The 17,843-nt window shown below is 36.9% G+C and overlaps 1 protein-coding gene across 7 annotated transcripts in view; it reads right to left on the minus strand.

Annotated features, from left to right (window-relative positions):
- Nucleotides 1–53: 53 nt before the first annotated feature.
- LOC109094982 (DDB1- and CUL4-associated factor 6-like) overlaps nucleotides 54–17,843 on the minus strand; it is a 28,852-nt gene continuing 11,062 nt past the window's right edge. The window contains exons 8-22 of one of the 7 annotated variants that reach the window (XM_042731556.1): nucleotides 14,341–14,434; nucleotides 13,444–13,560; nucleotides 10,363–10,455; nucleotides 10,072–10,257; nucleotides 8,656–8,829; nucleotides 6,897–6,956; nucleotides 5,214–5,466; nucleotides 3,967–4,076; nucleotides 3,541–3,877; nucleotides 3,335–3,376; nucleotides 2,204–2,342; nucleotides 1,901–2,057; nucleotides 1,722–1,810; nucleotides 1,367–1,472; nucleotides 54–671 (exon numbers count right to left, since the gene is read on the minus strand). In XM_042731556.1, coding sequence (XP_042587490.1) covers nucleotides 613–671; nucleotides 1,367–1,472; nucleotides 1,722–1,810; nucleotides 1,901–2,057; nucleotides 2,204–2,342; nucleotides 3,335–3,376; nucleotides 3,541–3,877; nucleotides 3,967–4,076; nucleotides 5,214–5,466; nucleotides 6,897–6,956; nucleotides 8,656–8,829; nucleotides 10,072–10,257; nucleotides 10,363–10,455; nucleotides 13,444–13,560; nucleotides 14,341–14,434 — 2,016 coding nt within the window. In that variant the 3' untranslated portion in view covers nucleotides 54–612. Of the gene's footprint in view, nucleotides 672–1,366; nucleotides 1,473–1,721; nucleotides 1,811–1,900; nucleotides 2,058–2,203; nucleotides 2,343–3,334; nucleotides 3,377–3,540; nucleotides 3,878–3,966; nucleotides 4,077–5,213; nucleotides 5,467–6,896; nucleotides 6,957–8,655; nucleotides 8,830–10,071; nucleotides 10,456–13,443; nucleotides 13,561–14,340; nucleotides 14,435–17,843 lie in introns of all 7 variants that reach the window. The other 6 variants (XM_042731553.1, XM_042731552.1, XM_042731555.1 and 3 more) reach the window with 6 other exon arrangements.

The raw sequence follows: 17,843 nt of genomic DNA on the forward strand, positions 1-17,843 counted from the left end.
CTAATGCTAGAGCCATTTGGCTAGACAGCAGTGGGTTTTATGTATAGACCGAGTCAAAAATGGTTCTCATTTTAATAAACTTTTATAAACATTCTGCAGTGTAACAATGTATAATGGCTGGTTTGGATAATGAAATATTGCTAGTACCTGTAATTGGGGTTAGGCAGAAGATCCCTGTGCAATGCAAAATTTAGTAATGACAAAAAAAGAGCCAACACTGGTAAAGACTAAGAGAACACGTTTTCTGCAAACTCATGTTTGACATGCATAATTCCTGGTATACAAACATCAGAGTTCTTCATTTGAGGCTACAATAAAGTTTCACACTTAACACCGTTCCAAGCTCAACCGTTTAACAAATTAATATTGCACTTAAATACTCTCAAACACCAGCCGTTTAGTCACATCTTTCAATTTCTTGCGTATCATCTTGTTTGCATGAACTCCCCAGATGCTGTTTACTCTCATATAGAGTAATTAGTACGAAAAGTCTCATTAAAAAAATAATGCCAAAAACAGAACTAACAAGGAAATACTCTATTTTGTAACTTGTACAAATCTCAAATGCTCAAGTGCACTGTAGCAAAAAACCATTCGTTTGTAGCAGAAGAGCTACTGTTCATCCTCGTTCTCTTGTCCAGAGCCTTCTGAACGATCACCCTCCACTCGGTCTGAAGATAAAAGAAGGGAAGAGGAAGAAAGATTTAGACACCTGTTCAAGGTAGTAAAAACAAATGCTAGATTAAGTATCCAGTGACAAATGCTGGTCAGTTAAAAAAAAATAAGTGTAAATATCATTGCCAAATATTATTTATCTTAAAGGTGCTGTATGTTTTTGACTCTACTAAAGCATAAAAATACCATAATATGTTTGCAGATATTTAAGAAACATGTTAAGTTAACATACTTGTTTATATGAAAAACAATGCTACAGTCAATTATTCTTCTTTGAAAATGTGCCTCAGGGCCGGAATTTCGGTCTCTGTTTTTATTTGTGAAACACGCCCACTGCCAGTTTACCCAATTGTACCCAATTGTATTTTGGGTTGCCAGTTGGCAGAAAGCACAGCGTATTTCATTTCATTCATTGTCAAGTGCGCTCGTTCCTGTTGGTGTCGTCAATCTAGCAACCTGAGTGAGCCTCAAATCTGAGGAGGAGGGGCCTGGTGAAAAAAAACCCTCTCCACACTCGGTGTCAATCCTACATACATCACCACTAAACCAAAAAAAAACACCTATCACGAACAAATACATATCAGACTTAAAAGATAATTAAACAAAATTTTATTTCAGTTTGGACTTCAATTTTGGATCTTACTGTACATATACAGTCAGTGAGTTCAAAAAGGGACATGAGGAAGTTCACCTGTTCTGATGTGATTTAATGATGCCAGCATTCGGAGCATGAAGGAAGCAGGGACGGTGATGGTGTTCCTCGTCTCTTCCAGCATTAACTCATTACGAGCAATCACCTACAGCACACAAACAACTCAGGAAATTAAATCCATGTTTGCCAACACTTTACTCCTGTAGCAACGGCATAGATATACCAATACAACTGCCTGCCTCAAAATGCCTCTATTTTATGTATTTTTATGTATAAAAGCAGACACAGTTCCTTAGACACAGTACTTGGAGCTCTAGAGCCATCTAGTGGGGATTTAATTACATCTTAAAACAGGACATTCTTCACAGAATTAAACAGAAAACACTGTCCATACCTCTTCAGCAAGGACTCTGTTAAATGACGGTGACTGTTCTAAAGGCGACCACAGCTTGATGTTATAGTCAATTCCAGATGAAGCAAGAACTGTTCAAAAAAAATATAACACAACATCAGACCAAACGATGTGATCCAGATGGGTCTCTATCTGTTATTTTCAGCTATCTTTTTGCTCACTGGGGTCATAAGGGTGAGGCTGTAGGCAGTTGACCACATGGTTGTCGGCCTCCAGCAGCATCAGGTGCTCTCCTGTGTGTCTGTCCCAGATGAAGATATGGCCACAATCCGAGCCGCTCATCACAAAGTTATTCCCCCAGAAACACGACTCTTTAATCTACACGCACAGTCAGGTCATTAAAGTGAAACATCTGTTTATGTTTTTTTACACAATTGTTTATATGTTATACTAGAACTAATTAGAAGTGACAGAAAGGTGTTTTTTGTGTAAAATATGCATGAGACAATAAACAGACAGCGTACCATGGTCCTGGAGTTGCGGTGGCCCTTGTACATCATCTTGACAGAGGGTCTCCTGATATTCTGAGTCTCACTCTCTTCCATCTCTCTCCGCTCTTTTCTCCTGCGGAACAGCTCCTGGATCCGAGCCGCGGCGGAGCGTCTATGAAAAACAGAGCATGCAGAGCAGTGCTCATGAAAACTAATTTATGCACTACAACTTTAAAACACATTACAGCTCAACATAATATTAGTCCAGGATGATAACATTTTTACAAGCTTAAACCGTTTTACAAAGTCTTACAGCATTGTGCAAAGATAATATTTGATCTGAATATATATTTTTTGCAGATAATATAGATGGGGCTTCACCTATCATGACATAAGAGTAACAGCATTAACTTTTATGTGCATGTTAAATTCATACAATGATGTGTTTTTGATATTTCATTAAATAGCTGATAATAGTCAATAGCTGATAATTCATGGAATTACATTGTGACTTATAGCTGTATTTGGTAACAGTCTCTTTAAGAAAACAAAATGTTTATTGAGTGAATCTGATGAATCACTGTGGTCTGTAGAGAGCCGTGGAAGCTCAGTTTTTTACATTATCTGTAAGAATTTCTTTTAAAGAAATTGATACTTTTTGTTCTTTAAGGATGCATTAAATTGATCAAAACAGACATTAAAGACATTTATAATGTTATAAAAGATTTTTATTTCAAATAAATGCTGTTATTTTAAACTATATTCAAAGAATATAAAAAAAAAAAAGCATCATGAGTTACACAAAAATACCAAGCAGCACAAATATTTTCAACATTTTTTTTTATTTTTATTTTTTATGAAAATCTGAATACGGTTTTTGAACTCCAAACAATTATACCTCAGGTAACTTGTAAATTCATGTTAGATTATGTAAATTCAAATTAGTTTACTTGGTTAGTAACTAACCAAACGTTCATTATGCAGACATTTTGCACACTCTCAAGCGGAAAAAAGTTAATATGAACTACTAAATCACACATTATTTAAGTAATAGCATATTTTATTCAGCCACACAAAATGAATACCAGGTTAATGAAAGTTAATCAAATCTGCACCCCTTGCAATTAGATTATATAAGTGGCTACCACAGAAACATTACAGTACCTTATCATCCTATCACCTACAGCTGATCCTCTGTAACTTAATCTAATGAGAAGGGTAGCATTTTACTTATGACTGTCCAAAAGATAAACACTGTTTAGCATAAACATGTTGTCATGTTTTATGGGACTTCACGTCAGTCATTTAATTTGCCCACACATTGTGATGATTTGCATCATTAAACATCTTGACATGACGAGAGTCCATACCTCTGTCCCTGCCCTCCTCTGTACCTGGCAGAAGGGATAAGGATGGGGTCGTCGTCACTGTCATCAGAGTCCTGACTGCGGGATGGTTGAGTCGAACCCTGGCCGCCCATTCCAGCGGTCTCACTCCTCCTGCACTGCTCGCTTGGCTCCGCCGAACCAGCAGCCTGGAGCTCCTCTGATGGAGCGCTGGGACGAGCCGTGTCTTCGGTTGACAGCCCCTCTGGTGGTGCTGCCGGTGGCGTGCTGTTTTGAGAGCTGATGGAGGCCTTTTCCGTGCCACTGTCTGCAATTTTGCCCCCATTGGGTCTGGGTTGACTCTCTGAGGGTGAGCTTGAACCTGTTTATGAGAGAAAATTTAAGATAACCTCCAATAATAAGTCACACAACGCAAATTCTGTAGCAATGGGCATGTGGCTGTCGACTCACTTTGCCCTGAGGTTTGTCCTGTGGGCTCCTCCTCTCTGGTCTGGCTCTCACCCACCTCCCCAGGCTTATGTCCTCCACTGCTGCATTTGGCACTGGATGTTGGACTGCTCCTGTACATAGTCCAAAAAAAAAAGGTTAGTGATTTGTTCTTGCAAAAAAAATGCAGTCTTAAGAATAATAACTCACAATTAAATAAAGGAAGCCGAAGAGAATTTCAGACAATCGTTTGCAATTCACAGGAATGGGTCTTGTTTTTACATCCACAAACTTGACGTCTGACATGTCCAAGTATTATTTATATACTAATATAGTATTTATTAATATTTTGTATTATAATATTATAATTATAATGATGTTATTACTATATTATAATAATTACAATAACATAATATATTATAGTGTTTATATTTTCAGCTTAAGTTTTAGTCATTTTGTAATGTGCTTTTGTCATTTTTTATTCATTTTTGTTTTGATATTTCTTTTTAGCTTTTTTTTTTTACTTTAGTTTCGGTAAATTTAGTATTAGTTGCAAATGCAATATATCTTATTTTTATTTATTTATTTTTTCATCTAGTATTTATTTTTATTTTGTTTCAGCTTTATTTCAATAAATGCAAATTAATTTAGCTTTTTTTCCTTTTAGTTAACATTAACATTATTTCCATTTACCGTTTATTTTTCAGTTTTAAAATTAATACTTCAACTTCAACTTATTTTATTTAATTTAATTGCCAAGGCAAAATCCAAAAAAAAAAAAATGCAATTCTTAAGCAAATTAAAAAATGAATTTAAAATTAATTTCAACTAATATTTGTTTTATTTCTGCTTTCTTTCAATTAACAAAAATGGCTTTTAATTATAGTTTTTTGTCAACAACAACACTGTTTATTTCTCAGAGAAAACATAAAAATTTATACTTCAAATGCAGAAACTTATGTACACAAAACTGCATTTTGTGTTAAACATGACTAAAAATAATTTCATTTTGTTTTTTATTCATGGATTCAAAATAATATACTAAACTCTGCAGAGTTTAGCTCCAACCAGCTCCAAATCACAACTGCTTGGAAGATTCTAGTAATCCTGAAGACCTTGATTAGCTGGATCAGGTGTGTTTGATTAGGGTTGGAGCTAAACTGTGCAGAGCTGAGGCCCTCCAGGAATTGAGTTTGAGACCAATGCTTAGTTTAGAGGCTTGTGGGAGTGATTTGTGTGCTGAGGTCAAGGCTGATTCTCTGGTCACTCACCACTCATCGGTGAAGTCCAGTTTGATGGTGCTAGTGGTGGTGCCTTCAGTGCTGTAATGCAGACTAAGGACAGGTTCTGCTGTGCCAGTCCGCCCAGGTCCTGGAGGAGTGCTGCTGCTCCCGCCGCTGTTGCCAGAGCTGGTGCCAAGTGAAGGCGCTGATGTGGATGGCACAGTTTCTGTAGTGTCTGGGGAAGCTTCACTGACACCTGAACTCTGATCACTGATTACATGTCCTGCTGCTTCTGCACCTCCTGGAGGGAAGACAGAGGAAACGTGGGATGTAAAACTGAGCTTTTAGAAAGAGTGTTTTCCTTGGGAACATTACATTTGTCACAACTGCAGTTAATCATAGAAGCAGCTTTTCTGAAATATTAGAATGTAATTATGCAGCAGTATTGCATTATCGGTAGTACTGAGAAATACCTTGTTTCAGAATGGCACAGATGGCAGCTTCAGATGCTCAGATTTCACTGAGAATTTTTTTTTTTAATGTTTACAATAATATTTTAAATAAAGGAGCATAACGGCATATACATTTTTCTGTGCAACTGAGAATCATGCACTTTCACTGTTATTTATATTGTGGCAAATAGTGCCTATTGTAGACAAAAAAAGGAGAAAAAAAGAATATGTGGCAAAGTGAGCTGCGCAGACAGATGTCAGGCTACAAAAAACTAGATTATAGTTTTGTTATAGTAAGTTCAACAATTGCAAGCAGTTAACCCAAAGCAAAAAGAATTAGCACAATGCAAGTGAAAGTAATAAGAAGAGTTAAGGTTTCTTGTTCTGAAGGGGGAAAAGTACAGGCACCAGTATGGACATGGAGAAAAGATGACAGCCATAAAGAAGAAATATCTCCAAAATTGGTGTTTCCTTGGTTTTGAGAAAACATTCCATATTCCAAAGCAGAATAGCAAAGTCATTTTAAAGGAGTCATATCATACTCTTTTTTTATAAATGTTAATCAAGGACCATAAAACATTTTGTTATAAACAATTTAATTTATAATTATAAAACAACAACAATAACAACAACAAATGCAAAAACTAAAAGTTTGTGTTTTAAATCAGCATATTAGAATGATTTCTGAAGGATCATGTGACACTGGAGTTATGACTGCTGAAAATTCAGCTGTCACCACAAAAATAAATGACATTTTAGAGTATATTAAAACAGAAAAGTTATTTTTGAGTTGTAATAATATTTCACAATATTACTGTTTTGGCCTTGGTGAGCATAAGAGACTTTACGGAGCATAAGTTTTTATAACATAATAAATGATTATTTAAAAAGGTCAATAAAAAAAAATGTGATATGACCCCTTTAAGCTAAATGTTGATGTTGCAAGCCCACATCAGTCTCACAGAGGGTGAACTCATTAAGTAGAGAGTGAGGGGAAATAAACATGTGTCCCTTAGTTCAAGACATTATTTGAAAGATGAGCTTGATATGAACTCGGCCCCACAGGAGGGGAGAAAAAGTATGTCCAATGACTGAAAATGATTGACAGAAAGCCTGTGTATCTTTCTGAAGTTTCTCTGTTTACCCAGAGGCACATCTGCAGAGTCTTCTTAAGGTGACTGAGGCGAGAGCCGCTTCAATCAGAAATGTACAGAGCTCAGACGCAAAAGATTGTACGAAAATGAGCAAAAGGAGAAGAAAAAAAGAGGAATGGACGCACCCTGCTCCTCATCCAGAGTCATGGATCCAAGCTGTTTGTTTACCACAGATGAGGGAGAATCTGAAACAAAAATAAGATGTACTGAACAACTGAAACAACAACAGAGCCAGTACAAACATTCAAGTGCAGAAATAAATCCTCAGGAAACACACTGCAGCACAGGCAGGGGAAAAAAACTAAACCTTCCCACAACAAACTGAAAAGCCACAACTCTGTAAATGTGAGTCTAGGATGCTTAATTCTGAGTTAAAAACACAAAGCCAAGGGTTACAGATTGAGTAAGCGGTTCCTTAAAAAATGTGAAATGACATCCAGGAGGTGAGCAAATACAAGAGAACCATTTATCAGGAACAAACTGATGCATAGCCTTCTTTAATGCAGCATTCACGATCAGGCAGAATAAAGTCATACAGCAATCTGTAGTTCAGGAGTTCAAACTGAAGGTGATAAAAAAGTTTATTCAGATGCCAGACCTACACTGACAGTGCCTTGCAGCGACAAAGCAACCAGAAGTCATTAATTTCTGGAAAGAGTTGCGAATAACCAGCAAGATGTGATGTCAGGATGTTGCTGAACTAATAGTGCAATGCCTTAAGCACAGAAAATACACTGCGTACACTTGGGCTATGGAATAAAATGAACTTTTACTGAAGTGCCTGCTTCATATACAACAAATTCCTCTAACCATTTCATATATGTCTAAAATAAGTGAACTGATCCCACTTGCTGATAGCATTATGAAGTATTTTGTGGAATATTGTGTAAGTGAGGAGCAACAAGAGAAGGTATGAAAGGAACAAGTTAAACATGGATCAATATTCAAGGTTTAAATTGGAGACTAAAAAACTGCCAACAGTACAAACCAACTTTATATGTGTGATTGTATTTCAGGTGAATCAATCAACAGATGGCAGTATTTGCACATGTTTGACTTCTGAGCTCTTTTCCAAGCTCTAGTAAGCTGCCTCACTTAGTACTGACTACACAGGCAGCTGCCTTCTAAAGCCCTGTCCTAAATCAAGGTGCATTTGATGTGGACGCTTGTCCATAAAGTCAATTTATCCAAATAGTCAGTGTATGATTGAGAAGATTTTTTCTTAAAACCTTTAAGCACACATTAAATTGATAAAAAGTGAAGTGACAGTAAAGATTTTTGCATTGTTACCAAAATTCTACTTCAAATCAATGCTGTTCTTTTAAATAAATGCATCACGTTTTCCACAAAAAAAATAAATAAATTTGTTTTCAACACTGATAATAATGTTTCTTGACCAAAATCTGCATATTAGAATGGTTTCTAAAGTATCATGTGACACTGAAGACTAGAGTAATGGCTGCTGAAAATTCAATACAGGAATAAATTACATTTTAATACATTAAAATGGAAAAAAAAAACTGTTAAATAGCGATAATATTTCATAATAATATATGTGTACTACTGTCTAATATTTTGACCAAAGCAAAGTACATTACACGAAATCATGACTTTGGGCAGCTTTTGAGTCAGGTGTTTATCTGTGATGTCTAAAAATGTCACCTAGGTGGGCAGCTCACTAGGTTTTGGAGAGCTCTGCTGTTGGTGAATGTGAGCATGAATGACCAGCGGTTAGATGTGTGCGCGTCTGTGTGACAGAGGGGAAGAGGAACACACTCCATAGCCAGAGGTGCAGCAGCAAACCAGGACAGCCATGAGACAGGCAGCCACAGGGGTCAGGAGGTTAAAGGAGAGCGGGGATGCAGGCTGGGAAGAGATGGTAACCTGCAGGGGGCCCTGTGTCAGCAGCAGCAGTCTGCTGGGCTGAACTCTCTGTGCTGGAGGTCGCGGGTACAGAAGGGACTGACCGTCTGCCCTGTCCTGGGGGGTCAGACAGGAGAAGCAGCCTCTGCAGACGTCTACACACTAAACTTACCGGCAGCCTGCGAGGACCATATTCTGACAGTGTGGGGTCAGACGGAGAGAAGAGCAGGATTGATGGGATGGGGGAAAGGAAGAGAGGCAAATCATAGATAAGGAGGAATGCTGGGTAAAAGAGCAAATTAAAGATTGAAGCTGTAGGCTGAGTGATGTCAGACAAGACTGAAGGGTTTCATCACCCATGAAAAAAAAAGCGTGCATTACACTCACACGTCCACACATGTTCTAGGGGCATGAACAGAAATGCCTGCAATGGCATGATGAGCAAAAAGGAGGGATTTATAATTCAATAAAAAAGAAGACAAAAGACACTACATGTAACATCCTGCCTCTGTTTATGTGATTGTTGATGCAGGCCCTAACAGCACACAATGTTCAAAAAATAAACCCCACCTAAAGACAACAAATCAGTCAACACATAGGTCTTAAAAAAAGAAAATACATACAGTTGGAGGGTTGGGAGATGTATAGCAAGCAGACATGATAAATGGACCAATTATATAAATGGAATGAAATTAATTTGATTTGAAAGTTCATTATAAGCACATCATCTTTATGGAGATGAGACACAATGACTGCATTTACATGCACAAGACAATTCTGATTACTACTGGAATATGATCATATGATCTGAATTAAGCCACTACTTTGGTTTTTACAAACAATTAAATTGTAAAATAATATTTAAAATTAAATAATTGTTTTATATTTAAATATAATTGGAAATGTAATTTATTCCTATGATGGCAAAACAGCCATTGCTTCAGTCTTCAGTGTCACATGATCCTTCAGAAATCATTCTAATATGCTGATCTGGTGATCAGGAAACATTTCTTTTTATTATTGTCTTATAATTGTTGAAAACAGCTGTGCTGTTTAATATTCTTCTGGAAACTGAGATACATATTTTTCAAGATAATCTGATGAACAGAAAGTTCAAAAGAAAAGTATTTATTTTACATATAAACCTCTGTAACATTATAAATATTTTCACTGTCACTTTTAATCAACTGATTGGATCCTTGCTGAATAAAAGTATTAATTTCTTTTAAACAAAATCTTACTGACCTCAAACTTTTGAACAGTAGTATATGTGGACAAAAACCCTTTTTATAATAGCATGTAAATATCTATTTTAAAAATAGATTAAACATAATATATGGACTTTAAATGGAACATTATGTGCATGTAAACATGGCCATTTTCTCATATTAAAGATGAATACACTCTTCAGTGTTTTGCCAATTGTGACAGACTTACCAGATAAAGCTGCCTCTCTAGATGGGGTGGGTGTGGCTGAAGGAGTGGGTGTGGCCGAGGAAGTGGGCGTAACTTCATCCTGGCTCTTCTGCTCTGTGTCTGGGGATGAGAGGAGAGAGGAGGAAGCAGCGCTCTCCACGGAGGACGAGCTGGAGGGGGCAGAAGCTGTCACAGTGGAGGAGGAGCCTGAGGAGGAGGAGGAGACAGACTTGGGGAGAGGCTCTGTAGGTGCAGGAGGAGCAGCAGGTGTCGGTGGAGGATCAGAGGAGGGTGTCTCCACCTCCATCGCACCTTCAGCTGAGACCTCAGTGGGCTCCTGTGCCTGAGTGATTGTTTCTGAGGTCGCAGATGTTCCCTCTGGTCGAACGGCCGTACCTGGAGACCCTAAGAGTAAAGTTTTAAATTCATTTTAAATCAACGTTTAAATCATTTTCAAAGTTTTTAAATTCCTTGTTTTACTTTTGTGATTTTTTTCATGATTATTGTACTTTCTTTTATGTAAAGCACTTTAAATTACCATTGTGTATGAAATGTGCTATATAAATAAACTTGCCTTGCCTTGCCTTGCCTCCATAGAGTTCAATGCATTGTGCAATGCCAATGTAAGTAACATGGAAGAGCTTCTAAGGCCCCTATATACTTCAAGCTAAATAGAAGAACGATCTGGTGTGATGTCATTGCAAAACAAAATCAGGTCCAAAGAAAGTTTGTTTGGATTTCAGCTTGCCAAAGCAAAGTTTCCAGAAAAGTTTGTTAACATCTTCAAACTACCATTGGTCCATGAAGATTTTTTATCAGGGCTTGAAAACGAAAAAAAAAAAAAATTCAATCGGTTCACTCCGAGCAGAATCGATATTTTAACATTCCGAAACCGGTTCAGGTGGAAGAAATACCGGTTAATAACGTTATTTTTTTAAAACAATTTTCTTTGCCTATAATTTGCCTAATAATAATAATAATAATAATAATAATAATAATAATAATAATAATAAAGTTTTCTTTAATCAAAAAGAAAAGGAAAAAAAGAGAGATCTGGTAACGTTAGCCAATAACTCGCTGCGCTTAGTCAGCCAATACAGAAACATCTTTTCTAGATTTTGGCCAAATGTAGGTTACTAAAAAAAAAACTCAACACTTTAAAGACATCAAAGTATTTTTAAGATATTTAAAAATGTTTGCTGCATTGTTAAAAAAAAAAACACTTGTATAAGATTGCATTTTGAGAGTGAAAAAAAAAAAAGTCACGGCACACATCACATTTTATTAGCCCTACTACTTTCCGAAATAATGAAGGCTAAAATGTCTGTAGGCTAAAGCAAAATGTTTACAAACATTATAAAAACAGTTATTAGTTTCTCTCCAAAACAAATCCTCTAAAGTTTAGGCTATAAAAATGTCAATCCAAAACCAAATTAATTTAAGGTGAAGCTGATGCCTACCTCTCTCATTCGGCACAAATCCAAATGTTTCCATATTCCTGACATATCTGGATGCTAAAATATTATTTATTATATAGTGTTTGTACTTTCATAGACATAAAACTTCATCCTTCACATCGGCTATATCAGCACAGTGAGGTGCGATCACGCTGAACACAAAAAAATTGGGCAACGGAGCAGTGTAACTTTTTATTTGTTTCTTTAACTGTATTTTATTTTGATAATGAAAAGGCTTCAATATAGCAAAATTATATTGTGTGTGCGCCTAAGGCGTCAGCGCAATGGTCATACCAACGCTGGTTGGTTATACAGAAGCAAGACATTATTCAAAGCTGTCAAGCTTTTGCAAAATAATTAAAACTGTAAAGCTTTTGTAAAATAAAGAAAACTACTCTCTGCTGTTTTGTTTTCTTGGAAAACTTTGGAAAGTGTCACAATGAACCGTAATTTAGCAAAATTTTTTCGTTTGTTTCGTTAATCTGTCAATATGATTTAAGTGAAATATATTTAGTGTATATGTCAATATATTGTTTTTTATGTAAGCCTATAGTTTTTCTGTTTTCTCCATTCACAGAAGCGCTGCAGGTGCGTGTGATCTGTTGAATTCATCTTACACTATCCTCAGATAAACTCTAAGGGCAGTGCATTGCCATTGAGACTTACCTATGATGAGTTCACAGCTGAGCGGACATTTCACTCCTTGGCTTCAGCATCACATTTGCATAGGCCTTACTACTGGAATTCGCGATTGGTTGACAGCAAATTTCAAATATTAAATGGAACGATAAAATAACGTTATTAAATGGTTAATGGCCATTTCAAATTTTAGATTCTGTTCGGAACTATAAAATTTGATTTCGTTTCTGGTTCTGTTCCTGTCAAAATTTAGTTTGTTTCCGATATTCGTTTTCGTTCCTTTAACCGGTTCAGAGCCGTTTTTTATATTATAACAATATGTAGGTGTGCTCTGGAGTTCTGCCTTCTTTGATAGACTGAACAGAAGAAATCAACCAGAGAACATTTCCACGTCAAAGTCAGACGCAAGTCAAAACTTGTACACAATGGAGAGCTGCTTTATTGTAAAGTATGGTAAAATACTGAAGTTGTAATTCTAACTGAAAGCAACACTGGCACAGTTTTTCATATTTAATGCAGTAAAAACGGCATGCTTTAAAGCAATCTATAAAAAGTTACAGAAATAAACGTGACTTTACTTGACTTGACTGGAATGCTGAATTACAGAGCTTGTGCAAACATATCCATATCACTATGACCAGATGCTATTTTGTTATTGAGAAGTCGGTATTGTATGTCATGTTTGTCAGTATGTTCGCAAACAGCATACTATGGAAGCCCGTTTCTGCCACTGAAAAAAAAAAAAAAAAAATGGTAATTGCCAATTCTGACTTTTTTCCTTGCAATTGCAAGTTTGAATCTAAAAGTTTGACTTTTTTCTCAGAACTGTCCTAATACAAACTTGCAATTCTGACTCAGAATTGTGGGACAATAATAAATTTACAATTGCAAGTTACAAAGTCAGAATTGCAAGATATAAAAAGACTGATGTGCACAATTCTGAACAGTTTGTTTACCATAGATGAAGAACATTTTCTCAGAATTGTGAGATATAAACTCTGAAAAAGATATATAAATCTAAATTCTGAGAAAGTCAGAATTGCGAGTTTAAATCTCTCAATTCTCAGTTTATAACTCACAATTGCAAATTTATATCTCATAATAAGATAAAGTCACAATTACCTTTTTTTATTTTTATTCAGTGGTGCTAATAGGCTTCCATAATATACTGCTGCTTACATATATGGAAATTCTTGCTATCCCAAATCAAAGAACAAAAAAGAACTTTGAAAAGAACTGAAGAATATATCAGTATATTCATAGTTTGTATATTCAGTGTGGACCAAGGCTGTTTTACCTCTGGGTCGAGTTTGAGGACGTGCTCTGCTGCTCTGGGCCTCACTGGCCTCTTCAAACCAGCGTGACAACATGTCCGACATCCTCTGCATGAGCGATACATTTGGACTCTGTTCTCCTGCAAAGACAACAAACTTCTTCATGATCAATATACAAAAATAATCAGAACCTAAATCATTCCACTCACAAAAAGCAGAAGCACTGGAAGCCTGCTGTTTACATCAAGAGCAAGCTGCAATATGCCAGGAAGTAGTGAAGTAAAGCAGGCTTTGGACTAAATCCCTGTGAAAAGCTAACAAGTTCCCCTTAGACAAACTAAGCTGTTGATATTCAAAGTCAGAGGTACTGAGGGAGATTAAAGATGTATTGAGAGACACTAGAGACTGCAGGCCTCAGCTCGTTAAAAACATGGAGGAGAATGCCAGTGCGGACAACAGCTCTGTTCATGGAGGAGACAGCTGGAGCTGAAGTGGATGTGCAAATGAGTTGTGGTAAACAACTATGGTAGACAATGCCTTGATGCTTTAACATTTTAATACAGTTTTAAAGTATAACTGACCTTTTTGACAGAGTGTGGCTAAGTAGAAAATGCTTATAAATAAAATAAAATAAAACAAAAATTTGGGATTTACTATGAAATGCTGCTAATAGGTATAATAAACAGTGTGGGAGGGGTTACACTTTTCAGGTCTTACAGAATTCATTAGTGATGGAGTTTTGTGATTTCTGGCAGAATATCTGTGGATCTATTCCTGGTGCATTAATCTGAAGTCACCCAATAAGCATGTTTGTAAACAGAGCCCTCAGTGTTTATTCGCCTCTGTATATGTACCATCCGTGCTGCTGTGTGTTCAGTATTTGTGACACCAGTATTTGGACCTGCACGTTCTCATCTTACCATCACGCTCCCTCTCGCTCTCAGGCCGAGCGCGCGGTCCTGTGTCCGACCAGTCGCCTCTCAGACGCAAGCGCTTGACCGGGGGCTGCCTCAGCTGTGGGAAGACACATCAACAAGCTGTCAGTCACAGTCAAAACCTCTCACACACCCTAAAAATAACACTCTGCACCCAGAGACTTGACATCACTTTAGAATCATCTAGTCCGGATCGTTTACAGGAAGTATACCCAACAAACATTTTAATCAGGGCAGACCTCATAATGGTAAAAGAGGCTACTGTACAATGCAAAGTGAAACAGAATTGCCATCATGGATTGAAACCAGAGGTGTGTTACAGAGGGTTCACCAATTATTACATTATTTTTGAACAATTAAAATAAGCATTAGACAAAAATTAAGTTCACTTCAAAAAAAGCTTACAATAAGAAGCTAAAGTTCAAGTAAATGTATCTATCTCTTTGTGCCGCCCAAATTAAAATGGCTTTAACTTCATAAAATAATGTAATGTAATGAATGTCTTTTTAAAGTCAGTGGAGTCATTGCACCCCACTGATTTTCCTTGTGTATACAAAAAAAAAGAAGGCAAGTAAATAATGAGTTTAGTTTTTATTTTGGGCTGAACTATCCCTTTAAAAAGCAAAACTCAGTTTGACATAATATGTATCAAGTGGTTCCCGTATCCAATGAGGGGTCATTGGTCTGAAAAAAAGGGAAAGACCTTGGGATGTTGATGGGATAAACTATTGAGGCCACTTTGCCACGTGCCTCGCTCTCACACTTTTACCATCTCAGTCAGTCAGGACACTCTATTTTTGGTGCTAGGGTGCATTAACAAGACAAGCACCGGCTCTAACATAGCCACATTAGACCAAACAAAGCACATCAGAGACCAATGCCTTCATTCTATAAATAATCTAATAATGAGCACTGCAGCTTCTCTCCACTTCACATGGAGGGATAAAATGAGCTATTCTTTTTTTACTTGGTGAAGAGGATGAAAAGGACACATGCCTGTTAAGGTGCTTGTGGTTTAAATCAAAGTGCCATTTATTTTAAGTAAAACCTGCAGTACTCAGGTTGGATCTTTAGAAAAAGAAAAAAATAATTAAAATGTAAATTTGAATTCTTGATTGATTTAACCAGTAGTTGTAGCACATTATTTCACAATATCTTCTCAGCAGGGTCTTTGGGACATTTTTTTGTTCCAAAGGAACAAATGTATGGGCCTCATTCTAATGAATAGGCTATACTATAGAGGTCCTAAGAGGGCTCCTCTCTTATATCTCTGCTGCCTACAATGAGTTTGAATGACATACATACAAGTAAAAGTCCTCAACAATTTCACATTGCTCTAGCTCCACGTTCACTGATTGCAAAAGAGTTGAGAAATACACTGGTGTTGTAGCAAAGATTTATTGAAGTCAACAGGAGCTCCTTCACTCTCGCTGGCAGTCATTGTGCACTGGGTGCCTATTTCTGTCTCAGCTGTGGAGCTCTGCGTGTGTCTGCACCTCTATTTGGAAAGGAATCTGATCGCGGGGGATCCGGACACAGCTGATCACACCGTACAACAGCTGAAGGGACTGAAGCGGTGACCCAGCAAATTTCACCACTATAGTCCCAATACAGAAGGAAGATATAGACTGGCAGTTTAGTTTAAGAAGCCTACTGTCTAAGTATGCAAAACAAAAATATACATATTTTGTTGTTTGACCAAATAAATGAGCATAAGAGAAAGAAACATATTTTTAAAAAGAATCTGCATGGACGTTATGCTTCTGGTGGATTGGCTGTCATTGTCTTCACTGGTATCAAAAATGTGACACATTGTGACAGATAATTGTTGCTGGAAACGTGTTGCATCACGCCTGGTTAGTACACGATGTAAAAATCACAAAGCCTAACTTCCTTTGCTTTTTCTTTCCCTTAAAGTTGCAGTCAGTCATACATTTCCTCATTAAAAGTTTTACACATTAAAATAAATGAATTGTACTTTGAAAATGTATTTAGGTTCATGTAATCATGCCGTGTTACTGTACAATTTCACTTAATGAACATCAATATGGTATTAAGACATAAAATTCCCTATTGCATATTTTTATTCCCTGGCTAGAGTCAGTCTTAACATGAAAATATCTCTCAGCAGTGCAGCAAGCAATGATCCACATCCTAAAACATAGCATCAATGTAATTTGATCCATCCTCTCTGACATCCTCTACAAAACTATTTTCAAACTGCACCACTGAAGCACAGTACTGCTAAGGATTATACAGAGTGCATGAGACAAGAGTGCAGGGAACTTCAAAAGTCCTTTATTTAGATTTTGCTTTAGGCACGAACAGACTAACAGCACACACTTGCCCCCAGACCAGTCGCTCTTGACTTTCAGATGTCTGGCTCCATTTCCATTAGGGCTGCACAAATTATGGAATTCAAATCGAAGGCAGGATATGGTCTTATGCGATTAATGAACCACAAAAGGTTGCAATTTCATTACATGATACATAGTCTGAATGCTTCAGAGTGAACAAGCAGCACTCTGGTGTCTGTAATCAAGTACATGCACTCAGAGGATGCATGGGTCTCATGCTTTCACATACTAGTACAGTTCACTTTAAAATAGCGCTCGTTTACTATGAAGATTCACATCAGCCCTCAGGCCATCCAAGATGTAGATGAGTTGTTTCTTCATCAGAACAGATCTGGAGAAATTTAACATTACATAACTCAATCACTTACGGATCTTGTGCAGTGAATGGGTGCCGTCAGAATGAGAGTTCAAACAGCTGATAAAACATCACAATAATCCACAAGCAATCCACATGACTCTAGTCCATCAATTAACATCTTGTGAAGTGAAATCTATCATTTATACATTTTTAAACTTAAAATGAGTCCTCTATCCATAATATTCTATTCTCCAGTGAAAACGCTGTCTCGTCTGAATCAAGAGAGTAAAAAGGCACAGACGTTTAAAAGTAAAAACAGCTCTAAACAAATGATTATTATTATGAATCATGGACTGGCATTTTAAACTAAAGCAATGGATTAAACACCTTAATGATGGATTTGTTTATTACAAACCCACAGCTTTTTGCCTCACAAGACCATATTGATGGACCGGAGTCATTTGAATTACTTGTGGATTATTGTGATGTTTTTATCATCTGATGGCGCCCATCCACTGCAGACGATCCATTGGTGAGCAAGTGATGTAATGCTAAATTTATCCTTCTGTTGATTCAATGAAGAAACAAATTCAACTACATCATGAATGGCTGAAGGAGAGTAGATTTTCAGCAAATTGTCATTTTTGGGTGAACTGTTCCTTTAATTCAGCATGAAAACATTTGATTTGCAAAATTAAAAGTCAATGCATCTGTAACAAACCTCAGGTTACCCATGTTATGGTTAAATATTGAATGCTTGGTATTTTTAACGTGAAACTGGTATCACAAGAATTTCTGTGGCAAGAGCTTTTTCAATCTTGTCAAGTGCTGTG

The sequence above is a fragment of the Cyprinus carpio genome, chromosome B9 (genome assembly GCF_018340385.1).
Source record: "Cyprinus carpio isolate SPL01 chromosome B9, ASM1834038v1, whole genome shotgun sequence".
Taxonomy (NCBI): Eukaryota; Metazoa; Chordata; class Actinopteri; order Cypriniformes; family Cyprinidae; genus Cyprinus; species Cyprinus carpio.